At 36.8% G+C, this 27,749-nt stretch overlaps 2 protein-coding genes across 3 annotated transcripts; one reads left to right on the top strand and one right to left on the bottom strand.

Annotated features, from left to right (window-relative positions):
• Positions 1-1,595: 1,595 nt before the first annotated feature.
• On the bottom strand, positions 1,596-5,536 carry LOC120329824 (uncharacterized). Its single transcript, XM_039396614.2, has one exon. It carries the CDS (start codon positions 5,189-5,191, stop codon positions 2,696-2,698), a length of 2,496 nt encoding a protein of 831 aa, XP_039252548.2. The 5' UTR covers positions 5,192-5,536; the 3' UTR covers positions 1,596-2,695.
• A 12,339-nt stretch (positions 5,537-17,875) lies between these two features.
• Positions 17,876-26,339, top strand: LOC120329712 (ribonucleoside-diphosphate reductase subunit M2 B-like). Of its 2 annotated transcripts, XM_039396494.2 has the most exons (10): positions 17,876-18,108; positions 18,727-18,831; positions 19,487-19,516; positions 21,910-22,035; positions 22,531-22,647; positions 23,081-23,214; positions 23,868-24,096; positions 24,786-24,890; positions 25,015-25,128; positions 25,550-26,339. In XM_039396494.2, the coding sequence occupies exons 1-10, from the start codon at positions 18,013-18,015 to the stop codon at positions 25,700-25,702; spliced, it is 1,209 nt and encodes a 402-aa protein (XP_039252428.2). In that variant the 5' UTR covers positions 17,876-18,012; the 3' UTR covers positions 25,703-26,339. The 2 variants fall into 2 exon arrangements, with proteins under 2 accessions (XP_039252428.2, XP_077971220.1); XM_078115094.1 differs by lacking the exons at positions 17,876-18,108; positions 18,727-18,831; positions 19,487-19,516 and adding an exon at positions 21,261-21,422.
• The last annotated feature ends 1,410 nt before the right edge of the window (positions 26,340-27,749 follow it).

Genomic DNA, 27,749 nt, shown 5'->3' with positions numbered 1-27,749 from the left:
AGATTACTGCGTTGTTGGTGAGGTGGTGGGCGTGGTATTCAAACCCTGAATGTGCAATCAGCAATGCCAACATGATCAAGTCCAATGCTCATCAGCGATTCTCGAACTTTTCGTTCGCACGGTGCCAAATAATCTGGGAAAAAACTCACGGCGCACTTACACTAAAAAATGCTGCTTTATTTATGATGAATACAATATAAAAAATGTTCAATCATATTTTAGTTATGTTTAACACAATTCTGTTAATTTTTGTGGCGCACTCAACTAGTATGGTCTATATCTCTATATTACCAGTGCAACCAAGTGTTTATGAAATAACATCGCAGTGAGTGTGAGCGGGGGGAACTCTGGTTTTGTGAACCGCTGCACTAGACAAACGACGTACTCTTGTGACTGAGATGCTATGGTGTGTAAGAAAAGGACGGGATCCAGGATAAAATATTTGAAGAGTGTGTCCAAGAAAAACAAGTAACAAGCCTAAATTCAATTTATCAAAATTGAATCAACAAAACAGACATTTAAGGCAAATTAGAATCGTTCATTTCTCCTTATATCATCACACTCCAAGCTAGACAAGTATCCATCAGTATACTGACATTTAAAGATGTTTCCAAAGAGATTCAGGTATGTGTTTATCGATATTGGAGTCGAACTGGCATTTCTCAGAGAACTGAAATTTTGAATTCTTCTCCTAAAAAATACATCCCGATGGATGTGAACAATAGAATTAAAGGAATAACTAGCGCCTGCACAATATATAATGTATAGACAAAAATAACCTAATAACTACTTGTATAATCAAAACCACGGCACATCATTATTCAAACCAAGATCATCGATCTTATTAGGACTATGAATCCTTTCTTATGCTGCTGATTATTGTTGTTATGAAGATGTTGATTCCTGTATTATTGTGTTCTCGGATGGTTGACATTAAGTCGTTTATTGCTTTTAGTTCCATTAGTCATATGGAGTGTTATTTGTAATTTCATGTTTTCAATGATGGTTATCAAAGTCTGTTGCTATGTTTATGGATTTACTTGACATTTTTACAACAGACAATTAAAGAAGACTTGCATGTGCCCAAGGTTATCAAAAGCATTGTTGATAGTCTTGAGAAAATGAGGCCTATGGATATGGCTATATCGCTTCACCACTGGCTCTGACACAATGAGTGTCGACAGTCGAAAAATAATGCTAAAGTGGAGATTTACCAAGCATGCGGGCGAAATAAGGTTATAGCCATGCAGTTAGGGTTAGTTCCTATTGATTAATTTGTCATTCTGAGCTGGATTCGAACTTGAAATACCTATCAACACAGATTCTAAATTCCTCCTAATCTGGAGACGTTTTTAATGGCTTGGAGTCATTTGCAAATTCACCCTTACTCTGCAGCCCTGGTGCTTGTGAATTAAAATCATTGTCAAACAAATACAAACAATCCAAGTGTGATAGAGTTGGCAGACAAGAGACAAGTATTTTTAGAAATAATAACCCCTTGCCTTCCAGTAACTTCTTTGAGGTACCGTAAGAGTGAGAAACGCCTCAGAAATAGGTAACTAATGGCCCATAAGCATATACAAACACTACATATATAATATCGATTTATAACATTTATTAAAATACATTTTTAATCAAATAGTAAATGAAATTAAAAATGATAGATCAACAAAGAGGAACACTGTAAATATAGTTCAGCAAAGAATTTATTAAAAAGATAAACGAATAAATTCAAATGAAAAATAAATGAGTGATGGTTTTATGGTCAACATATTAAATTTCAATGTGTTTGCAACATGGATCTCTGGCACACTTTAAGAATTATCAAAGCCACAGATATTGAAACAATTACTGTATGTCCTCGCATATAATTCGAGTTTAAAACTCGAACAAAAAGTTGCCAAACTAAGGGGTCGGCTTATACACGCATCTCTGATCACACTCAAACAAAATGATATAACTTGAACCATGCTAAGTTCGCACATCATATTAAATACCGAAGATTTCTGGCACACCTCAAGAATATCTAAGCCACAGATACTCAAAACGAATCCAATATATCTGAAATGCCTTTTGATTGTCTGAAAATTTGTCCTTAGAAGCAGCAACCAAGAAAATCAATATAGACATTATATTGATCAGCTGATCATTGAAATTTGAATATTGATATGAAAGTGGGGGAAAAGGGTGAAAATTCCCTCCCTGGAGCTAAATTCGACCTGCCATGGGAGTAACTTTTCTGCGGGGGAAAATGAATAACTAAATCCAATGAATTTCAGCTATTTACATCTATAATTCTATGTTAGAATTTTTTCTTCCAGAGTATGTTATTATAATGCCATGTAAAAGGGAAAATTTGTGAGACTTTTGTAAAATTTAGAAAATGTAAGTATGGAAATATAGGTATTGGCTTAAAACATGAAAAAAACTTTAAAACTCCGTCAAAAATTGTGAAAAGCCATTATTAGAAATTACAGCCCTAGAGTCATTATAATGCTTTGTAAGAGGGGAAACATAAAATTTTTGAGGGAAATTTTACTAACGTAAAATTTGCAAATGGTTAAACAGGGTAATATAGGTTGGGACCCCCCAGCTTAGGATGTCCATTACCTCAGCTCAATAAATTATTCCACTATAAGAGTACGTAGTCTACTAATAAATCGCAAAAGAACGCACCTGAATCATGAAATTAGAATTAAGAAAACGGATTTTTAGCATCATCATAATGATCAGCATCATCAAAAGGGTTGCCAGATTTATTAAAAGGATTAGCAGAATCATCAGTATCGAAAGGATTACCAGCAGAATCATGTATTGGCCACTGTTTATGATCAGATCTGAATCTGGCGACATGGTTTTGATTTCTCTGGTCATGGAAACCACTGGTAGTATTTTGAACTGAAAAATTACGAGGGGTGACATTTTTCATAAATTTTGTCTTTTTATCCTCATTTTGATGAAAGGGATCCAATTCTGGTCGATATGAAGTCGAAGGGGTGACTCTATTGATAAACTTTGACCCTTTGTTTCGATTTTGATTGAAGGGGTCAAGTTCCGGTTGATCAGAGGGTGAAAGGTCAGAATGAAATTTTGATTTTGCAACGTCGCTCATGAATCGTGTACTCGGGTTCTCATGGTTATGAAAAGGATCCAACATAGGATCATAATGTCTTCCTGATCTTGAATTGTATTTTTGATTCATTCTCTGGCCGTTTGTTTTTTCTCGAGCACTGTGTTGAGCTGCTGCAGGCTCTTGTGGAGTTCTATTTCGTCCAATTTTAGTTTCACGATTAGGGTCAGGCTTCGGACGATTATTTTTTGATTTCACAAGATCGTCGAATAAATTCTCGTCTCTCTGCGGCCTCCTAGTGACCGGATTAGTTTCATAATTGAAAGAGTTCGCTTCGTTTTGGTGAAAACGATATCTTGGTTGTCGTGGGTGATTGATTTTGCCATTTTTCGTCACAAGCTTTACAGTAGAATCTAGAGATTTTTCTGTCTTTTCTATTTCGGTATGTTCGATGTTTTGATTGTTTTCCGACGCAGGATTTTTACTCCGACCAGCACCTGCGAAACCCAGTACCGCATAATCAGTATAAGATGAGTCTGTGAGTAAAGAATGGAATGATGATTCTCGGCTCCTTTTCTCCGTTAAATAAGGATCAATTTGAATTGCAGAACTTTTACTATCATTCCGATCTCTCGTATTGTCTGTATTTTCAATAGATGCCTTATCGGAGGTCGTAGTTGTAAATGCGGGTGAATATCTGGCAACTGGTTTTGAAGTTGTAGGTAATTCAGTTGAAGATGACAATTCACCGCTACGTAAATATGAACCTTCAGATTCATAGCTTTCGTCACTCTCAAATAAAGCATTTTCTTTATTCTTTCTCAATTTTTTTTTCTTCTGAAATCGCTCACACCTTGGACAAAGAGTATCAATGCACGTAAAACAATCACGATGAAAAACAGCGTGGCATTTCGCACAAGTCGAAACTCCGAAATCAAACGGAAAAAGCGTTTCCCCTGAGTTGCAAATTTCACAGATGAATCCTTTAGCTTGGCAAACTAAGCAGTCAAGTTTGATATGTTTTGCATATTCAGCGTGTAGGTTTGTTAAATATTCAGTTAAAGTCCCACTTTGGGCTTCTACAAGATCCTCCATAGAATATTTATCTGAGCAATCAACAAAATGTTGCCTGTCGCTAAGTTTAAGAAGCAATTTTAAATCGAGAGCGTTACTGCACGTAACAAAATAAACCTTCATAAGTAATATATCTTCTCGTAATTTACGGATATCAGCTAGCTCTTCAACGTAGTTAAACAAAAGCGGATTTATTTCTTGTAGATTGAGTAATGGCCTTTTATACAATTTCGATAGAATTTGATACGATTGGCGAGAGACTTTCTGTGGCGTGAAATCCCAATTATGCACGACCCTCCCAGGGATAACGCTAGTGTCATTCCAGTGGCATTGCGGACAATAGTATTGTCCATTATAATCACAAATCCTGGCCTCCTCTTTGCCCATACCAGTTACAGAAATAGGATTTTTACATTCCGCGCAGTTAAATTGTTGTGACGAGAGCCCAATTTCGGGCAAAATATCTAAATTATATGGCAAATTATTCATGTCAATTGCGACACATTTTCGTCTGATCATATTGACGCATTTGTTATGACAATTAAAACCACATTCTTTGCATCTATACCAAGCTTGTAGCACCCCCCAAATAAGTCCGTTACAGCAATCACAGTAATATTTAATGCTATTGCTTTTCCGTTTACGAAGTTTGTGACCCAGAACTTGTTTAACACGCGGTTCGAATTCAGTCGGCCCTTCTTTTAGCTCCAGGAATTTCATTCTCAGCTGTACCAGTTTTGATACAAATTTTTTCCGTCTTACAGAATCTTCCGGCAACTCCAAAATCATTTTTTTACAATTCTCGATCGCAGCTTCCAATTCTTCGCTCGACGACATCCCCAAGCCGCCATCAGGTTGAGCAAAATAATCCTCTGTTAAACCAAGTTCGGCCAAACTAACGTCCGCAGATCCTTCACTTGTGGTCGAAGTGAGTTCACTCCCACTAGATGGAACCCTGGAGTCATCGTCAATGTCACTGAAAAGGCCTTTATCGTCATTGAAAGGATTAAACCTTGGGGAATGACTAATCCCACTAGAAGTACGCATTTATGTCCGTTTTTAAATATCCAATGAAAATAACAATTCACAAGCAGAAGATATACAATACAGTAAGTAGTATGTTTAGGTGTTACATTATTTCACTCTGTAATAGTCATAGTCAAGTTTTTTTTTTCCATCCAGTAAATAATATACGAAATTGACAAAAAAAATTGAAACACACATTTTACTGGGAAAGGAAAGCCACGGGGAATCAAGAATGGTTATCGAGCAGCGACACCCAAGATTCAATATCTAATTAAATTTCTAATGTTGGTATTTAAGTTTTTAGAATACTGTTATTAGAGGGGAATATGGCCTTGGCAGCTAACCCACTAACAGAACTCACTAACAGAACCCTCCAGATAACTTACCGGTATATGATAATTATAAATGGGTTTTCTCCACCTTAACTCCAAACAATCTCAATAAACCCTGTGTAAGCAGCCACTGATATGGATGAGCTAATATCTTTGGAAAGTTTAGAATTTTTCAGGTTTGGTAATGCCTGCACAGTATATTACCCTGGATGAGGAAATGGGAGTTCCAACAGAAATCGGTAACCAAGGGCACCGACTCCTGTAGCAAGGCAATCACTCTCACACCAACTCGATTGAGACCTGGTGGCAAGCATGAAACATGCAAGACTGGTAAAGACACTTTGGGCCTGGTATAGTTTAGTACCACATCCACAAGTTATTTCTCTCGTTTTCGCAACGCAACGCTCACTATGTGAGAGAGATCGTTGGCGTAGCGAGTTCGTTATCGGCGGCTCAGATGCCATTTCGGGCGGTCGTAATTATACTTTGGCAAGCTCTATGTGGGTGACGTCGCAGAGACGAGATTTTTGGATGACATAGTCAGGTGGGGGTTAGGAATACCATATGCAAAATTCGTTATGCTATGTCCACTAGAAGTACTTGTGGTACTGTACGGGTCTATACTAGACCCGAAACTTTTGTGAGTAACATGGTAACCAGGTCACAAATTTCAAAAGTATATTATCATTTTTATAGGTTCGTATATAGCATGAAATAATCGATGAGTTTCAAACTTGGCATGTATGTGTGATATGTCACGTGACAGAAAAATCACTCTTTAACATTGAGTTAAATCTTTAGTTTTCATCATTCATTATAAGTTTATTCTGCCATATTCAAACATTTGAACACTTATCTAAGGGTCTCACTACTTACTGAATACAGCGCAGCAGAGCGCCAAACAGCGCAGGAGAGAGGGAAACAGCGGAGAAAAGCACTACGACATTGCAATCGCGTCATAGAGTTTGCCAAATATATGTACAATTGTCCGAAATCGCATCTGCGTCGTGACCGACGTCAGCGATCTCTCTCATATTGGGATCGCTGCAACGAGAGAAATAGGTGTTCGATTTCGGGTGCTCGTCTGCATGCCTTGGATGACAGTTCATATAGTTTGAAGGGCGTTATTACGTCACTGTGACGCCAAAGTTGCGTAATTTTTTGATAGCGCGGTGAAGTGGGGGTTAGGGTTAACATATGCAAAAAATGTTATGCTACCAATTCTGCTCCGTGCTGTGAAAAACTGCAGATTTCGATCAATAAAAAAATCGAGATGGTCAACTTATGGCTAAAAAGTAATAAATTATCTTTGAACCTTTCAAAAACTAAACTCATGGTTTTTGATTCCAGGCAGTTTCATCTCCAAATTGACAATAAAAAGATAGAAAGAACAAAATGTATCAACTATTTGGATATAATCCTAGATGAGAACTTGTCATGGAAACCTCCTATTGATTGATCACTTATGTAAAAAGTTTCACAATCACTCGTAATATTGCATAGATTACGTAAAATCCTCGGTATCGATGCATTAAAAATTGTATAATATAGTCTCATATACTCTCATCTGAAATATGGCATTATCAGTTGGGGAGGAACCAATAAAACTATGCTAAAACCACTAGTAATTCTGCATAACAAGGCAATTCGCTGCATGCTATCTGTAGAATTACAGCATGATCATAATTCACTCTTATACAAGCAGTGAGGAGTATTACAACTGAAAGATATCTATCTATCTTTCTGAAATTGCCAAATCTATGTATCGCTTCGAAAATCATATGTTCTAATCTGGGAAATAAATTCCGTCTAATAGTAAAGAAAACTCACTTGCAACATTCAGTAACCCATTAAAAATTCCTCTACTTGATGGCTATGGATAGATAAAAAAAGACTAGGTGTATTTCTCGGGTCTGGTATAGTTTAGTACCACATGTACTTCTAGTTGACCTGGCTCAACAATTTTTGCATATGTCAATCCTAACCCCCACCTGACAACGTCACCGAAAAATTACGTCATTTCGACGTCACAGTGGCGTCATAAGGCCCACCGAAGTATGCGAATGGTCGTCCAAAACGCGCAGACGATCACCCGAAATCGAGCAAGCAATTTCTCTCGTTTTCTCGTCACAACCATTGAGGTGTATACACCTGAATGGTCACAACGATCACGATAGGAGAGAGATCGCCGGCTTTAGCAAGTTCGTTATCGGCGGCGCAGATGACATTTCGGGCGATCGTAATTATACTTTGGCAATCCCTATGACGTGATGGTGACGTCGTAGTGACGTAATTTTTGGAATGCATAGTCAGGTGGGGGTTAGGAATACCATATGCAAAATCGTTATGCTACGCCCACCAGAAGTACTTGTGGTACTAAACTATATTAGACCCTATTTCTCTACGTATTCTCGTTATATTATTATAGTATTGCTGCTATGTCCATGCTCTGTAATTTTTGCCCAATAACAATTTTTTTCGTATAATAACAAATTTTGCAACTAGTGCCTAATTAGAAAAACAGCCCTCTAACATTCAAAATATAAAAAAAATTAGTGCCTCCCCCTCCCCTCTAAAAAACTATTGCTCAACGTATTTATTGTGTTTAGTGTCCACCTTATTTATTGTTCATCCAATAATACAGTAATAACAGTGGTACTTCGGGTGTCGCTGCTCCATAACTCAGTAACTAGCTTCGGTTCCCTGCGACTTTCCTTCCCAGTAAAACTGTGTACTCCATTATTTTCTTGTAATTTGTGCCTGTGTTATTTATTTTTTACTGGTTGGAAAAAAATAAACTTGATTGATTGCTACGCCCACTGGAAGTACTTTCGGTACGAAACTGCACTAGATCCGAATACAGTACTATAGTACGTCATTTTACCATGTTATGTAAAATGGAAAAAATATGTTCGTACGTCATTACGTTCTAGCATTAAAACTCGAGAGTCTGACCTAAATACAAAGTTAAGCACAACCCTTCATTGTGCACCAGAATTCTAGTTTTCAATTAAACACCATTAAGGAATCTATAAAGTCAATGAAGTAAACAAATAAGCTCTATAAAACAAACAAAAATCACGAGACACCGAGATAGCTCCTTATCGCTCAACAAACTTCAACTATGTATGTAACAACAAAGACTGACGTAGCTGCTAGCTGGTAAACTACTGTGGTGCACGGAGACAATTTTAAAATAACAACTTTTTGAAATATAACGGTTTGTAACAGTTTTAAATTTGTGAGGGGAGAGATTGAAGATTTGTCGGTCATAAAAAAAACAGTCATAATTATAGTTGATAAAAAATAAAGCAACAACGACAATGTTTCCTTGGTACGACTGGGAAGAGCGATAATACAACCTAGAATATTATTTTACAACAAAATAATCCTAAACAGAGGCAAGTTTAGGAAGTGCTTCGGTTTTCTTCACCCCTGGAATAAATAGATGAATCCTATCCTGTCGTGGAAATCTGGTTAGTTAATAGTTACAGTTATCTGATGAAAAAAATAGTAGACAATCAATGATTACAATACAGGTACAGGTTGGAAACAGTTACACATTTAGAGAGATTTTCGAATTTATTAACAGAAATAGTGAAACTCGAGAAAATGGCTCGGCGGTGTGGCGCATCGTGCTAAGCGTTAGGAATACGCTGAATAACCTTTGTGGGTTCACAGATTCGAATCCCATGCGAGGTCAATTATGTGCGAGAGATTTGCTGGACCCTTCTACGCCGTATGATGACTTCCCCCACCATCAAGTGCATGTATATGAAACAAATGACTGGCTAACTAACACATACCCGTTCCGCCACAAAAGTCATATTTTTCAGCCGGTTCTGTAAACTGTTGTAAACAGAACATTAACCAGTAATTCTAACCGGTTCGCTGATCTCATAAAATTCCGTGGGACGGTACTATAGAATCGATGCGAAACGGCTGTATCCTCCACTGGATACGCCCCTGTATTACGTGCATCCCCGATGTCCATTTCTTTTAAATTTACGGACCAGAGTAGGATCTGTCTCGGATCAGTGATACATTACACGTCCTATCCGAGTCGCAGCGGTTTTACGCTTCTTAAACATGTAGCCGAGTAGACTTTCATACACGTAGGGCTTCCGTATATGAAATGTAAGACACCACATAACTTCCACCCAGGGCTTCCGTGTACGCTACGCATGACATAGCACAACTTCCACCCTAGGCTTCCGCATATGCAATGTGTGACACAGCATAACTTTTCACCCTGAAGCTTCCGATTCATCATTTACGTTGGATTATTAGATGGTATTATCTTTTCTATGCTACCATTTATGGGTAGAGTAGGAGGTATAGATCTCCGTGGATTAATTGGTTGTTTGGCAGAATTAGCCTTGCTGTAGCTCGTAGACTTGTTCCCCGATGTCCATGTGACAAATAAAATTACAATGGCATCCAATATCCAGTACGGGCTTTAATTTAACGTTTAACGCAATGTTAATATTCACGTCGAAGCTGTTTTCCAAGTCATATTGGCTGCAACTGATTCTAGTCGCTCTCCAGTCGACATTTATTTACGCGTATGTACCATCATAACTATTTATATTCTCAGTGTGTAATTTTTTTCAGATATGAGGTTCGAATCTCAATGAGTGTGTGTGTGACCATGCTTCAAACAAATTCGCTTGAAAGAGTTATAGCCTGGGAGAATTCGATCTATTTATACATTTTTTCATTTTACGTTATTGCATTTTTATCTCTGTTGTTATATAGTATTTTAATTTCATGTTGGTAAACAAACTAATACAACTGCTCAGCAATGCTAAAATCGAGCTTTTGAAAAGCCTCAAACAAACTTGGTCAAACAATTATGTTAGCCGTAGAAAAGTTTCGTTCAATGTGCACATGTATTGTGACGGGCTATCTCGGAATCTATATCTTCTATTCCATGGCTTCTTAATTACTGGATACAATGTTGGTTTATGGATCGATTTCATAGCATCATTTATGGATCTGTTGACTTCGTGTTTTCAGTGTCTGAAGATGGTGGAAGTCGCTAGCATTTTTATATAGACGAGTCCTGCACGGACGATATTTGGTCTAAAATTTTGCTGTTTTTTTCAATCCGAGTTTTGGGAACACTCTTCCATGACATATATTCACATAATGTTATATTTACTGTGCCTATTTTTCTCTATATTCAATCATTTGTTTGCGTTTTAGATATAAACCTTAAAGGTATGGAAGAGTTCTCAACAGTTTTGGTGGATTGGAAACTCTGATGAAACATTCCGGAGGTGCGAGACCCCGATGCAAAGTCATAAGAAGATTACATTCATTGTAAAAATATAAATGCAAACCTAATACTGTCAAAACAAAATGACCTTTAAAGTGTAGCAAGTTTAAGAATAGTGGAAAACGTGGTGCTCCCGTAGTATTCGTACCAAGATGGCGCACAACCTGAACATAGGATGTGTACCAGGTCAATGTTAGAAAGGTTGTGCGCCATCTTGGTACGAATACTACGGGATCGCTGAAAATTTAATAGGTATTTAATTATATTTAAACAATATGAGTATATAGTTGTTTGCCACAGAACCTTGGTAGAAAACCACTGGTTGGAGAGTAACAAACGAATTGAAAACATACAAACTGAAAATTGATCAGAATTTGACTTACTTTGAAGTAAATCGCGACAAACGACGAATTAGCTGAATGAATTAATCAGTCTTACAGTTTATTAGGGTGTCAAATGATCATAATACAGACATATTTATTTCATATGGATGGGCTTTTTGTGGCGGAGTGAGCCGTAGCAAGCTATGCTATACTTAAAAGTTTAATATCTTTTTTTTTTTTTTTTATTAATAAAAACATCACTGTTTAATATCTTGCGACAGACGACGATTATACGAATGGATTTTAGAATTAACATGACGTATGCGGTTCTTACAGATACATCTTATAGATACTACTCACTCACATCACAGCATAAGTCGAAAGGAAAATCTATATTATTACATCATTCGTAAATTATTTGGCTCCCCATTAGTCGAAACTAGATTATTGCATCATAGATTGTTTTCAGAGAGTTTTAATAGCCACTGACATTGGAGTAGATGTTGCGGCTCCGAGTGATTTTGAGTTTGACAAAAAGGATACCAAATGACTCTTCAATGCTAAAAGTTGATGACCCATGTTTTAGATTATCAGGATGAGACAGGTACCATTATTTCACGTGACTTTTTGCGTAGGAGTATGTCATAATAAACTATATGCTACTTAAAAGTTTAATATCTGCGACAGACGACGATTATTCGAATTCCACACATGGATTTTAGAATCAAGATGGATTATGTTGTACTTACAGATTAAGCTGTGAAATTATAATAAAATGAGGGAAGTATACCATGTTATTTTAGCTGCGTACTGCGGTCAATATGCAGATAACGACGAAAGTTTTCCTCGAAGTACATTACCGATTGCAGATAAATACTATGAGTGTGATAAGTTCGGCGAACTGCAATTTATAGGGTGTCCATAAAGTCTTGAAATTTTTGAAAATTGCAAAGTGAATTCATCGATACCATATATTGTTTGGGCCCCCACAGATGTATTAAATGAAATAAAACTTAACTTAAACAATTACTGATTAAAATAAACAAGCCTGGTTAAGATATATTGAGAATTCTGACTTCATATACCAAAACTGAAATTGTAAAGGGACTTTATTGACACCCTGTGTATTATACAGATGGCAGCGCTTTTAGCCTTTATTTAACGCTTATGGTTCCATTACATTTGAACCCACGTACATTTGAACCCATGACAATTGCACCTGTATGGTATTGCACCTATGGAATTTTTTTTGTTTCACGGATAGTTAAACCCATACTATAACCCTAACCCATGGGTTTTAGCACCCGCATATAGATTGAACCCGTGGATATACGCATGGGTTCAAATGTACGGTCACCAACGCTTCTATATATGTGATATCTCTCTCTAATATGGAACTATCTTTTTTTCATGAAAATTAAATGTTTTTGGACGCACTTTACATATATATGTTAAACCATATCTAAAGCGTCATTGATATTAATATTGGAAAGTAACCGACTCCGATGCTCGCATATTTTGTTGTGTATATGTTAATCATTCCGACTTCTTACTCTTGTGTGATCTAATGTTAGACTTTTTTTTATAGATGTCGCAGCTCGATAACCAGTACTGGTTTATCGCGTCCACTTCCACTCGGAAACGCAATTTTTCTCTTTTTTACCTTATTTTGTATGTACAATGTGTATTTACAATATGGTGAAAAATTAAACTACTCATTACTGAAATCGCTCTAGATTCGAGAACTTAAGACTTCGATGAACGGAGAGACATTGAAGTGGAAATTTGAACTGTTACGTCAAAATACAAAAAGCGATGATAAAATACATGCTCTACTTAATTTTTAACAACTATTTTATGTCGACAATTGCCGATTGTTTGACTAAACATGTGCTCTCCATCTATTTTCCATACTCGAGATTGTATACGTCAGTTGTCAGCTTTTCTTGAATTGAAAAACGTGATGACGTACGCAAACACACTCGTCAGTCGCTTTACGGGTCATCTGGAACATGACGCAATCTTTACGCACTGTCAAAATTTTTACAGTATCAAGCAGCTGAAAAAGGATATCCGTAGTTATCCCGGGAAATGGAAAAGTGATAAGACGACGTAATCGTGTGGCGAACCGCGGACTCTCGTTCGCTTTGCTGTTCATAGGAATGAATAGTTGGCCTGCTGTTGTTGTTTATTTTCGTAACCGAGTGGCAATTATGTGCACCACCCTACAAATAGGAATTTGTTCAAAAAGAATTGTTTCAAAACAATTGTCTTAAATCAAGTTTTTTTTGCCTGCTTCGTTCAAAATGTCTGTTATATTTGATATTTTGTATTAAATGGGTTGAAGAAAAATGAATGTAAAAACTTGCCAAGCGCTTCTTATTTGCAATAAATCCTCCAAAACGCCACAAATATTGATAGAGGCTCACACACACCTTTTCAAGCTGTAGTTCAGTGGTTTGCGCAGTAAGACGCAATTCATAAGCCATTACGTGAACGACCCTGCGTAATTGAAATGTGATCGAATAAATGAGTTTGTATAACATTGGAAAACTCTATCACTTCAACCTTAAAAACAAAGTATGCTAACCATAAACTAACCGAACAGTATTAATTAAATAATGCCCTCATTTTATGAGAAAGATGCCAATACATGAACTCGAAATCCATATTATGGGATATGACAGATTAGTTGTGGCGTCTTTGCATCAGAGGACTCTTACAATTAGTATAGGCTAGGGTGTCTCATCGTTGATATAGATTGCCGCCGATGTAAGCTTATTCTTCATTATCGCAACCCACTCGTTTCACCGAAGGCTGCCCTTGATCTATTTGCTTCTGTAGTAGGCTCGTGAGATAAGTGTCATGATTTTTCTTACTCAAAACGTCTTCTAATATATCGGATAAACATTCCGGTTAAAATCTTATGACTTTGGTGGAGATACAAACGTTGCGATAAATGTACGCAATAGAAGTAAAAGTCAAAATAAAAAATTTTACTTACATTTTTGAAATTATAATTCCGGCTGCGTGTGCAGCTGCCAGAATGCAACGGTTTGGCGTAGTTTCGCGGCGATGCAGAGGGTATTTCAATAAAAAATACGAAAAGTACAGAAACAAATTGATTTAAAACAAGCCCTTGTTTTAAAACACGATGTTTTTTCTGAAATTGTTAAAATAACAAAACCCTATACCTACAAACATGGAGAGTTAAGCCATCCACACGTAGATACCAGTTTCGGATATTTTGTACAAAGCCTCTGCCACTATAACGCAAAATATGAGATTTGAGAAAAACACCCGCCACGTTTTAAAATAAAAAAATAGTAATTATCCAGTTGAAAAATATTTGAAAATATGAATTTGCAGCGCAATCAGTATTCCCAACTGGTTATTTAATAATTCTCCTATTTTGATCGTCGTCGGGAGATATGTACAGACAATTCCTTATTTCCCAATGGATTCGAATCTGCATACCGTGCAGATTAGCATTCGTTAAATTTATGGTACCCATACACTTCGTTCTGGAACACGGGTCGACAACCTTTCGCACTAAAAGAGCCATTCTACATACTTTCAATCAAACCTACTCGCAACATCTACTCTAATGTCAGTGGGTAATGAAACTCCCGAAACCCACTTATAATCTAGTTCCTATTAAGACGAAGTCAAATGAAACACGAATGATACATTGATTCAGTCTATGACGAAATGAAAAGAACTTGTAAACGGAAAAGAAAAAGGGTGTTTCGACAGATTTGAATCACTTTAATTTCGTCCATTTTTATCGTTTTACATTTTGGGAACTACTGTGATGTATAATTATTGAAGATTATTTGGCTTTATGTCTCCCTTTTCATGGAACCCCTGCTGCTTTTAAAAATATTGCTGTGACCATTTTGATTCACAGGACCCAGAGATTGTCGATCGCTGTTCTAGAATATTCTGCTGAAATTCACATGGACAAAAACGCTTAGAAGACATGTGTTTCTCTTTTTCCGATGACACGTCCGATTAGGACACCACAATTGATGACCACTGACGACATTATATCACCACAAATCGATCTATGACGTACTTTTGTTTACTCTTGCGTTTCAAAAAATTGCAAAATGGAAACGTTGCACGTCAATTGAGGATTGTCACATTTAATTAAAAATCGATGTAACGATCCTCGTTAATGCGTTAGCGCTTTAAGTTCTATAGAACCGTCTCGCGGAATTTTATAAAATCAGCCAACCGGTTAGCATTACTGGAAAAAACATGACTTTTTGTAACAGAGCCGGCTGAAAAATATGGCTTTTGTGATGAAACCGGTTGACAAAAAAAAATTTGAATCCCACCACTGAGCGACACCCTTAATGAAAGTCTTTGCGACACCCTGATAAACTTTGATACATGATGACTAGAAAGAAATCAAATTAGTATATATTTAAAAAGATTCAATGTCCGATAAAACAAATTCGTTACGAAAGAAGACTCCGGCACCGACAAGTATCGGTGAGGTAACCATGGCCCAGACTTGAATATATGTACGTAAGCTCGATAAAATACGAGAAGCGATGAAAAATGTCACTCAGGACTAAATCGACCAGGGCATATATAACGCTGCTTCCAATAACCTAATTAAATGGCCATTTCGCCATGGTCAGGAGTTTATATACACATGCCGAAATTACGCATTGTACATACAGAGATAAGAAGGATAATAAAAATGCATTTCAGTGTGAGGGAGATGTAATAAACCAGTGATGGTTATCGAGAAGCGTCGTCTACGAGGGAGTAAACATTACATCACACTGAGAAAAAAGTCAAACATAAAAAACTAACAAAAGCCGAATATTAAGATATGTTTAGATACTCAATATAGGGCCAAATCCACGCTTGTCCATGGGGCATATTTTTCTGTACCATCCCATAGCAATTTATACCTGTCCCATCCCACGGGATACCCATTGGAATACAGCTCAATAAAAATTGTCAAATTTAGGTTTAGCGTCTACCTAATAGGACTACATGCCTGGCTAAACCCCTTTCCTTCGCGAGTCTTGAAATGAGTTCACGATGCCACGTTGTGTTTCTTTACATTGGTAGATCGCCACCGCTTATCGAAGGACCGAATATCCAATGTTCAGTGTACATCTGTATGTTTGAGAGATCACCAGAATCAGCCACACCACTCATTATATATAAATGAAGTAATCCACGTAAATAAAGAAATTTGTTTTGTGCGGATAACAATGACAGGAGATTGAAGTGGATTTTAACCACTTACTATGAATAATTTTTGAAAGACGACAGAAATACTCATGCCCGCGTTGATGGCTGTCCAATCATTCATCAACAGTTTTAGTATTGGGTTTTAGAGTCTTAGTCCAGCAAATATCCATCAAAGGCAGAAAGTGAACATCTGACCCCGATGACCTCATGGACGTATTGTTGCCACCCAGTCTGTGCCGAGAACGCTTTGCATTCAATTGATTATGTTCTGTTGTACAAAACAAACACGCTCTTTCTTAATCGTATATGGTGGCTTTTGTTGTCGTTCGATTTAAACCTACATTTCGGCTCTACATTCAAACGGTTTTCACGTAATTTAAAATTCGTGAATCATGATTAATGAAGCGTGACATACTTATGCTGGGGGATGAAATATCATCCCTTTCAACTTCAGATCCGTGGCCAATGACCCCCCCCCCCACCCCCTGTAGGGAGTAAAACTCCCCCTAAAATGTCACCATCCTCCCTAATTTTGAGGTGTTACCCCACACTTAATCGTGTATAAAATTTCATTTGAATATCCAGAAAGTGGCTTATATGGCGGTGCCGATATATACCAGTCGAATATAGACCACAACTTACAAATAGTTTTAGCACGGTTCCATTACATTTGAACCCACGTACATTTGAACCCATGACAATTGCACCTGTATGCTATTGCACCTATGGAATTTTTTTTGTTTCACGGATAGTTAAACCCATACTAACCCTAACCCATGGGTTTTAGCACCCGCATATAGATTGAACCCGTGGATATACGCATGGGTTCAAATGTACATGGGTTCAAATGTACGGTCACCTTTTAGCACTAATGACGAAATATCCACCACCCCCTTCCCCCCCCCCCCCATCCAGTAAAATGAAAAGTTGGGGAATATAAGGCGAGTTGACACATACCGGACCGGTACCATTTTTTTAACACCACCCTTCAATCTGAAATCTGTACAATTTAAACCTTATTTAGGGTTCCGTCCCCGATTCTGTAATGGGTTTTATATATTTTGTTTTTATCGATTATTTTATCGTCTTTTATGTTGAATATGGAGTCAAAATAATCCTATACAGTACTTATACGTGAGTATTTTAAAGATTAGACACGGTGGTTATTAAAGTATGCGCATATCGCCATACGTATATCGTCACTTTTTCGATGCTGTTCGATTTAAACCTGCATTTTGGCTCGATATTCAAACGGTCTTCCCATAAATTATGTTTACAACAGCACTCGGCACACGTATCACATTTCAAAATCATTGACCTACTTTTCTCCCGCCCCGCCGTTCCCATTCTCTCTGTTACGTAATGTCTTTTACGCCCGCTGATTGGCCGATTACCCACTCGCGGGAGATTTAGATATCGTAATCAGCTGATTCGCGGTAAACAAAGCGCATTTTCGTGATTATAAATCCCATATTGTAGCCTCTAGGTCATTTTTTCTCGCGCGGAAAACTAATTTTCGAATAATAAAATACCGTTTGGCGGTTGCTGGGCATCAGTCTTCATTGACATTCTTACGAACGACAGCTTCTATCCGTTTTAAAAGTTCTTATTTCAAGTTATTGAGCGATATTTGTCAAAGTTCCTTTTACCTGTTCAAGTTTATATTTCGCTGCCTCTTTGTGAAAAATGTTGTCTTCGAGATCACAAAACGTGTCTTCTACTGAAAATGTCTCAAGAGCCATGAAAAATACGAAGATTTCTGATGAAAATATGGAGAATTCGGTAAGTACCATACATCCACATATTTTTGCATTTCTACAGTTCTAATTTACAGAATTTAAGTTAGCTTCAACGACTGAATGACCGGACGTTCATTAGTTTGTTATCCAGAATTCAGTCTACTGCCCGACTGCCGTACTGACTGACAGTGACAGACAGATCTAGGCTTTAAGCTTGAAAATAGTTTACTGGTTTAGGGAATTTATATGCTCATTCAGTCAGCAGGTCATGCTGCTGTATCCTCATGCTCCTGTCTTTCATTTCTGCATTTCACCACCATTTTTAATATCCTGATATCTGCTATTGCAGTAATGCCAGTAATGTCTAAATATTTGAATGTTGTCCAGTTTTCTGTTCCCCCCCCCTATCACTGTATCAGCCCATGGACTGATGGATGCCGATGTACAGTACACTGCTAACTACAGTCTGACACTGTGACTGTACCCATACAGCCATATGGCAGTATGGTACCGTACATCACTGTCTACTGGACTGACTGAGAAGCAGTATTCATGGTATTACAAGTACTGTATTACTGTATTAACTAATTCCACAATACTGCAATACACTGATACATTCAGACATTCCTACATTCATTACCTTACCTAGTTTTGTTTTCAGTACAAAGTGATGGAAACCAAAATGCTTGCAAGAAACACTGGCAAAAGAATTCTGGGAGAAGTTCAGAATACAACAGCACTCACATTATCACCACAGAAAAATAAGGTAACTTGAAATTGTAATTTAAAAAAAAATTTTGAATAATATTTTTTTGTTTGTGTGTATGATCAAAGCAGCAAGGCCTCTTTTAAGTGTGGTTTCAAGCAAGGCTGAAAAGCTGGTTTAAAATCATAACACAGTAACAGCTCAAGCTCCAAGCTTCATTATTTTTCATCCCTCCACAGACTGACAGAGCCCAGGAGCTAGAGCTCAAACTTTACAGCAGTTTATTGAAATAACAGTGAATATATTTTAACAAATAGTTGCTGCCAGGCATGTTCATAGTAATTTGCTTTTGCTGTAGTTTGCTGTCACAGGATATGTAAATATGAGATCTTGTAAATTTTGACAAATTACTTATCTTATGAAAAGGAAATCGCCGAAATATCTTAATTTTGAAATCGAATTTGAACCCAAATGTCGTCAAATTTTTTAATCTCTGCCTGTGCTCTTGCTTTAATGGAATAACACAAGGATTGGGATTTGTTGAACATAAATTGATAGCCCTTCTACCTATTCCAGTGGTTAAAGTACCAAATTCCAGAGACTCATTCAATCCTTATCATTGGCACACTGTTGCTGTATTGCTCAAAACCAAACGCCAAAATGAATTTCAACATTTGCTGCCGATCTTGGTTAACACTAATATTTTCTTTTTCAGTCAAAACAAGTGCAAAAACCAAAGGTTCGGGTGAGAAACTACATTTGGTTGTCTAGTTCTTTTATTTAACTGCAGTGCCTTAGTAGGACAACTGTTGCGGTTTTGTATTTATTTTGACAGAGTTTGTTTGAACTACGGTAGTTTAACTAGTCTTTTCACTCTGCATTCTTTTAGTTATGGTCAGTTATGCAATAATTTTAGTTGGGTTAAGTAGCAAGTCTTTTATCCAATTTGTTGTTTGGGGCATTGATGTATATGGTGTCCACAAAGTCTTCAATTTTTTGATTTGCAAAGGGAATTTATAGATAAAATACATTGTTTTGGCCCTCACAGATGTATTAAGTAAAGTATGAATAAACAACTACTGATAAAAAACAAAACAAAACCTGGTTGAGATATTGGGTACTTCATAACAAAATTGAAATTGTGTAAAGACTTTATGGGACACGTACACCCATATATTGAATTTGGCACTCGCAGATGTATTAAATGGAGTATAAATAAACAAGTACCGGTACTGATGAAAAAACAAAAACAAAAAAACTGGTTGAGATATTGAGAATTTACCGTACTTCATAACAAAATTGAAACTATGAAAAGACTTTATGGACACTTGCACAACTGTCTATATAAGGCACCATGCTATACATATTTAATCTAATGTTTTTTGTTTTATATTTGTTGAAAAGGGTGCGTGCCGCACATTTGTGTTTTAGGCCAGTACAGTCTTGTGCATGCATCCCGTCTTGTGCATGCATCCCGTCTTACATAACAATAATCGTTCGTTCATTTTTTATCACTATTACGAGACGAATAAACATACACACACCCATATATAGAATTTGTCACTTAAAACAAGAAACCATTTCTGTCCAAAAATATTAGATTAGTTTTCCTGGATCAGTCTAGTCTCACTAGTTCTCAACCAGTGGGCCATGGCCCACTGCTGGGCCATAGGGGCATTTTCAAGTGGGCCACAAGTCTATCAAAAATTACCATTATTATTGGAAAGTTTAGTTTCTTTTGTGTCATTATAGTCAAATTTTTATTGTAGTAGCAATGAATGATGCTGCTGCTTTTCATTCTAATTATAAAGTGAAAGTGTAAATTTATGTAAAAAGAGTCTTGTTTTTCTTGTTTTCCCCTTGCATGAGAAAGTTAGTAGGCCACAGGGTTTTGGTGCAACAAAAGTGGGCCACGAAAGAAAAAAAGGTTGAGGAACCACTCTAGTGATGTTTACAAAAATTTTGCAGTATAGGCATGGCAGGCAATTTGATATCACTGGTCATAGTGATGACGGTTTCCTGTCTTTTGCTCGTATGGGAACACTAAATCTCAAAATATAGCAAGGGGAACACCAATATTTACCAAGCCATATTGATCAGCTGCCGCCCTTATGTGAATATCGTGTTCCCATTGGGATTTATAACAATAGTAATATGCTTTTAAAAGTACGTTTTAATTTTTCAAAATGTCCATAGTAGACAATATATTGTTTTACTAGTTATATTTTATTATAATTTACTAATAATTTTGACATAAAATTGCTGATGCAAACCGACAATTTTCAAGGGGAACACTGAAGTTGTGTTTTGTATTTGTGATGCATTTTATATTGAGTGTAGGTGGCGTAACGTCATCTCTCGACTCATTAATGTATTGTTACATAACAGTGCAGCAGGAGAGAGAAAAAAATATTTAAAAAAATAATGGTGGATATGTAGTAGGCTGGGAAGTATATAAGCTGATGTTTTAAACAGTGGTACCATACAAAAATAGTCGGTACAAAATGGGAGTACCCCTAGAATTAATTTCTGAAATGGAAAAGACTAGTGTAAGCATAGGCACACAGACCAACTTTGTATGCTGCTGTGCTTGCCGAAATAATGGGAAAATTAAAAAGATTGAAAAAATTAAGGAATATACGTGTCATAAGGTATAAATAATGAAGTAGTTGTACTGTTGTCAACTTAGGTTGGTTATTCCGCTCCGTTTTTCTGTATGTTTGGTATGCTAACTGCTACAATTATTCGGATTGTGCTTATTGGGCGGTTATTCTACTCATCAAGGGGTAACATGCTAACAAACCCTGTGCTGTGCTCCTATCTCGTTTTACATTAGAATCAGTTGGTTATTCCCCCATCTTTTAGGTCTCTTAGATTCGCCAACTACCACAATTTTTCCGTCTGTACTTACTGGGTGTAATTTGGGAAACATATGTTATATCACGTATGAAAATGATCTGAAACGTGCGGCGATACCCTTGTTTGATACAATATTAACCCAGTGTTTGTGGTGGTACTACATACCCAACTTGGGACTGGTAACTGGACGCGAGGTCGTGGTTCACCATATGATTAAGCCGTCTTATCGTCTTTCCTCTACCCTGGGATATGTATGTAAACCCTTCTTTCCCTCTACAGTTTGACAAAGAGAAGGAGCCTTTACTTCGTGACAACCCTCGCCGCTTTGTTATCTTCCCAATCGAATACCATGACATCTGGAAAATGTACAAGAAAGCTGAAGCATCGTTCTGGACAGCTGAAGAGGTAGGCCTAGCTGTCATAGCATTAATAATGGCGCAATTGTAGAGATTCTGGCCATTTAAAGCATGGGTTCTCAAACTTCTGGTTGGTTACAGGGCCTGTGAAGAGGTAGAATATTTAAGGAAACCCTATAATAAATTTACATAAAAAAACATTGAGTTACTCAATCACTTTTAATTGAAAACTCTATTTGCTGCTTTGTATTTTAAAAATCAGTATTTCAGTGAGTGAACGAATAGCTCTCGGAGCCCCCAGGTTTCCCTCCTGGAGCTCTGAGGCTTCTTATGGGGCACATTGAAGAACCTTAGAGTACTAATTGCTTCAGAGCAAAATATACGAGTAAGCTCCGAATACAAACAAATCTGTTGCCAAGATGAGACAAATTTTTCTTTATTGTTGGCCTACTTGTGCTAGTTAACTATTTGGTTGCGACACTTTAATTCACTCTTTTGTTTTTCTGCATATATATATATATATCCTAAACAATTATTATTGCAGGTTGACCTTTCCAAAGACATGGTTCACTGGGCAGGTTTGAAACCAAATGAAAGGAAATTTATTTCTCATGTTCTGGCTTTCTTCGCCGCTTCAGATGGAATTGTCAATGAGAATTTGGTGAGATGTAGCTGCTTAGCCCAAACTATTGGCTATTAGTCTTTAAAACCAAGCCTATCTCTACTGCTATGTATCATTCAAAAAAACTAATTTTTATTGGGGGGTGTGCAAGGGCCTACTAGGGAAAATTGTGGGCCTTGCGGAAATGTCCAAATTTTGAATGGCGTACGGCCTGCGAAACTAGTTATTGGATTCTTTCTAAACTTGAGCGAAGCGAACAAAGTATGTCCTAAGATCAATAACAATTTTTTTTCCTGGGACTGTTAGAAAAAAGGGTCGCCCTGTGGTTTCATAAAGTTTTTGTACCTGGCCCTACTGGTATTGAAGGTTCACACCCCTGATTCATATCATCCAATGTAAACCAGCATTAGAATCGTTTGACAAGGCATGAGTTTTTTTATATCGATTTAAATCCTTATTTTCTTGTTTTCAGGTTGAGAGATTTGCACAGGAAGTCCAGGTTACTGAAGCGAGATTTTTCTACGGATTCCAAATAGCGATTGAAAATATTCATTCTGAAATGTATTCTTTATTGATCAACACCTATATCAGAGATCCTAAAGAAAGGTAGGTGGAAATCAATTTCATTATTTGGATTTTAATTTCTGTGATTGTCTAAGATGTCCGGGATAGGTATTCCTGAAGTATGTGCACCAAGATGTCGTCCAAGGTGTGCGCACGGAATAGGTATTCTTGGTGTCGCATAACCTGAACCCTGACCTGGTACATAACCCGAGTTCAGGTTGTGCACCATCTTGGTGCGCATACTTCAGGGAGGTCCCGTCTGCGAATATATCCATCTGCAATTTCCTCACAAATAAGCCTTAAATGAAGATCGGGTTAAATATTGTTGTTTGGACAGAGTATCTTATGTAAATTTTCTTGGTGTTTCCCGCAGATGAATTTTCCCTAGTATCATCAAAGATATGCATTGCTCACACCATAATAAAAGCATTCATAATATTTTACTAAAACATCGTTTTTACCCTTAACAAATATGAACCAAGCAATGACTAAAAAAGTTAGCATGTTGGAATGCCAAAATGTCAGCCTGTCGGATGCTGTTCCTGGTTTAACTTTCCAGAATCAACTTATAGCCCAACCATTTGTGACGCTGGCTAATCTTAATAAACGTGTCTCTCACTCACTGTCAAAAAAGTGCTCAATTAATTGTCTGATTCCTTTTTTTTTAATCTTCTCTCCTTGTTATTTTGTTACAGAAACTATCTTTTTAATGCAATTGAAACTATGCCTTGCGTTCGTGAGAAAGCTGACTGGGCTTTGAATTGGATCAACGACCAAAATTCAACGTTTGGTGAACGTGTCATCGCTTTCGCTTCCGTCGAAGGAATATTCTTCAGTGGTTCCTTTGCTGCCATCTTCTGGCTGAAGAAACGAGGACTTATGCCTGGATTAACGTTTTCTAATGAACTAATTAGCAGAGATGAGGTTTGTTGAATACTTTTCTTATTTTGGAGAAACCATAAACAGAATTGATTTTTAAATTCAAATTCAAAGGAAACTAAGTATAAGTTTATTTTGCTTCCATAATCAGCATATAGGACTAAAAAATTGATCAAAACAATAAAAAAACTGATTACAGTATCAGTAAGGCAAACTAAACCTTAAGATTTAAATGCAATGTGATTGTTGCAAAGTAATACACTCTAGCAAGGTTTTGGTTTTGTATTAATATGTTGGTTGTCTATATATTAATATGTATTAAATGTGCGAGTTTTCGTTTTCTACATTTATCAAATGAAAACCTTGAAACTCTTGAACACAGTGAAATTTCATAATATAATTATTTTAGATGCATTTAAATATTTGATTTCCGAACTTTGTAAATTCATCAATTTGCCTCATAATTGTCTTTTCTTCATTGCTAATTCATAAGCTCTTGAGCAGCAGTCATAATAAATTTCCTACTGAAACTCCATAAATCCTAATATCAAGAATTTAATTAAATATAATTATTTTAAAACCATAAATATTAGATTTAGAGTTTTCAAAGAGTTCAGCACTTTGCTTATATAATTTTAGATCCATTCTTCAAATTCGATTTCGGAAGTTCCAAGTCTTATCACTTCCCTTCATATTCAATCAGTTTTTCCTTCATTACTAATTCATATTCTCAGGGCCTACACTGTGATTTTGCTTGCCTCATGTACAAACATCTCGTCCAGAAGCCAAGTCCGGAACGAGTCACCATGATTATTAGAGATGCCGTGGCTATTGAACAGGTAAGAAAATATGTGCTTAATAAATAGTCGGTCTCTTTTTAATATATTCGTATCTGAAAATTTCGGCTGAAATGCCACGGGATTATTTAACACTCGATACAAGTACAAAAAATGTTATTTTCAGAAATTCTTGACGGAAGCTCTCCCAGTCGCACTTATTGGAATGAATAACACGTTGATGAAGCAATACATTGAATTTGTTGCTGATAGACTGCTAGTTGCATTGGAATGTCCTAAGGTAAGCAATATCTTAAAGCAGCTTAAAAAAGATTAGTCTGCATAGTCAATGGCCTAAACCTCATGATGGCCTAATTATCAGACATAAGTCGAGTGTGTCCAATTTATTAATGGACTAAAAAAAATCTGGTATCGTCAATGGCCTAAACCTTGTGTGGACTAAAAAAAAATAAGTGTTGAATGTATTTGTAGGACAAAATGCAAGTTTATTCAGGCGGACTGCACGTTCAGTTAATTTGTATTCCCAAAATTTCTGAATTCGGAAAATTGAGTATATTTTGTCAAATTTAAATAATTTAAAGGTGCATCCCGGTGTTTGTGATCTCTGGGTGCGCCCAACAATGGCCCTACTTTTCAACACCTTTACTTAAAACCTAGCACCCCCTACTTTCTCAGTAACTAATCATCTCCTTATTTTTCAGGTTTACAATGTTGAAAATCCATTCGATTTCATGGAGCTCATTTCACTAGAAGGAAAGACTAATTTCTTTGAGAAAAGAGTCGGCGAATACCAAAAGGCCGGCGTAATGTCTAATTCAGAGGATATGAAATTTACTTTAGAGGCAGATTTTTAGGTTTTAGAAAATTATTTTCATTTTATCAAAAAATGTTGCTTTTAATGTTTTAGTATTGAAATGCAATTCATGTTTTTAGCTGCTGTAAGCTAATTTTATTTTAATATTCAAATGGGTTTTCAAAGTGAATTGCTAATTTCTGGTCATTGCTACTGCCAATGCATAAGTATCCCAAACAGCTTGGGAAGTACCAAAATTTGAAAAAAGTCTCCTGGAGAACGTTTACTCCCAAATTACGGGTATCAAGATTCCCTGTTATTCAAGTTCGGGATACCCCCAATATTGACAACACTGAAGTTTGGGGTTCCTGGAGTAATTGGGGACTTCGTGGCTTTTGAAATGCACCAAGGCAGATTTCAAATCTTGCGTGTTGGTATTTTGCCGACCAGGCGAAGCTAATTCAAACCTATCCAAGAACTATTAATAACATGATTACCATGAAGATACCTCTTAAATACTGCCCATCTCTCTTAGAAGAATATATAGAATACTTTTAAATATTGGGTATAGCAACAACTTTTAAAACTGTCTTGATCTGTTTCTTTTTTATTCTGTTCTTTTTATTGTTCTGTTTCTGTTTTTATTATTTATGCTTTTCAAGTATTGTGCACAAGTAATATAACGAATTATGAAAGTATTTAAGTCTCGAGTGAATTTAAATCTGCTGAAATGGACCTCTTGAAGTATGCGCACCAAGGTGGCGTACAACCTGAACTCTGGTTGTGTGTCAGGTTAGATTTCAGGTTGTGAGACCTCTTGGTGCGCATACTTCAGGAGTACCTAATATGGGAATGGGACTTTTGGAGCAATCGATAAAACTATTTTATCGTGTGGGCTTGTCAGCTCTGGCGCTGGATTCTCTTATTTATTGCGTGGTGGTGCACGTATTGCTGCAATGTCGCGGCTTCCATGTCAGCTTAGAGACCTGACAACGGAGTCCGTTACCTTAACTAGAATTGTGTCTCTGCTTCAAGGGGTGCTGTGGTCTGCCATATTTGTTGGTGTGTGTGGTGAATTTAATGAAGTACCTGTATTGAGAATCTAATGATAGCTGAGTTCTTAAGGTTAATTGGCAGTGGCGTATCTAGGGTGTGGCAGCCATGGCTCGCCGTTTGGATAGGGGTGCAAAAACGACGAAATATTTCAATTGTACAATGTTTCAATGAAATAATTTCAAATTGAAACTCGTATTTATACGTAACGTACGAGTATCTTAATTCAATAACAGTCGTTAAAAATTGTTAATCAACGATCAAGCATTTTCAAACTTTGCATTTTACGTAGATATACCACTGTTAACTGGTGTGGTTGCATGAGTCTTGTCATTAGATTCTTTCGAATTTTCGATAAATTATGATTCCTAAAGATTAGAAATAATCATTTGGGTACTTGGACAGGTAAGCTCTCCATATTAGGATTTATTTATTTAGTTTGGGGGAAAGAGAAAGATAATAATACGTCTTAATCATGGCAAACCACGACTTCTCGTCCAGTTACCAGTCTATGACGGGTATGGGAATAGTTTGCCTGTTGTTCGTTTTCAGATGCATGGACTTGATCAATATGTAAATGGAGGAAATAGCCGCAGCTAATCAGCTGTTTGTAATAATGAGCCAATCATTGTGTAATTGTTCAATCAAGAGATTAGCCCTGAGCAGGCTTACTATATGTCCCGTTTTAGGACGGAACATTTCACGCAAAATTAACTTTTTAGAAACAAAATAATTTATAATTTTATTGAAAAAATGGTCAGGTTCAACAAAAAAATATTTCGAACTAAAAAAGGTTTATTCTCAAGTAAAATTGATTTCAAGATATTCGGAATGGAACGTGTTAAACAAAATCGATGTCCAACCACCATTTAACAAAGACTTCAGTCACTAAATGAAATAACTCGTCATCAACCAACCACCAACCAGACTTGAATTAGTGATTGACTCAACTTGGCATTTAGGGACTCTGTCTAACACTGGTAAAAAGTTGTTTGAACACTGTTCGGTGGTGTGGTGCATTGTACTAAGCAGTTGTAAACTTGAAATACGCTCGC

This window comes from Styela clava, chromosome 8 (assembly GCF_964204865.1).
Source record: "Styela clava chromosome 8, kaStyClav1.hap1.2, whole genome shotgun sequence".
Taxonomy (NCBI): domain Eukaryota; kingdom Metazoa; phylum Chordata; class Ascidiacea; order Stolidobranchia; family Styelidae; genus Styela; species Styela clava.
The sequence above is the reverse complement of the archived record's forward strand: the minus strand, read 5'-3'. Positions and strand labels throughout refer to the sequence as shown.

Coding starts and splice junctions, on each gene's coding strand:
- LOC120329824 (XM_039396614.2), bottom strand. CDS start 5,191: ATGCGTACTTCTAGTGGGATTAGTCATTCCCCAAGGTTTAATCCTTTC.
- LOC120329712 (XM_039396494.2), top strand. CDS start 18,013: ATGTTGTCTTCGAGATCACAAAACGTGTCTTCTACTGAAAATGTCTCA. Junction 23,215..23,867: donor ATCAGAGATCCTAAAGAAAG/GTAGGTGGAAAT, acceptor ATTTTGTTACAG/AAACTATCTTTTTAATGCAA. Junction 25,129..25,549: donor TTGCATTGGAATGTCCTAAG/GTAAGCAATATC, acceptor CTTATTTTTCAG/GTTTACAATGTTGAAAATCC.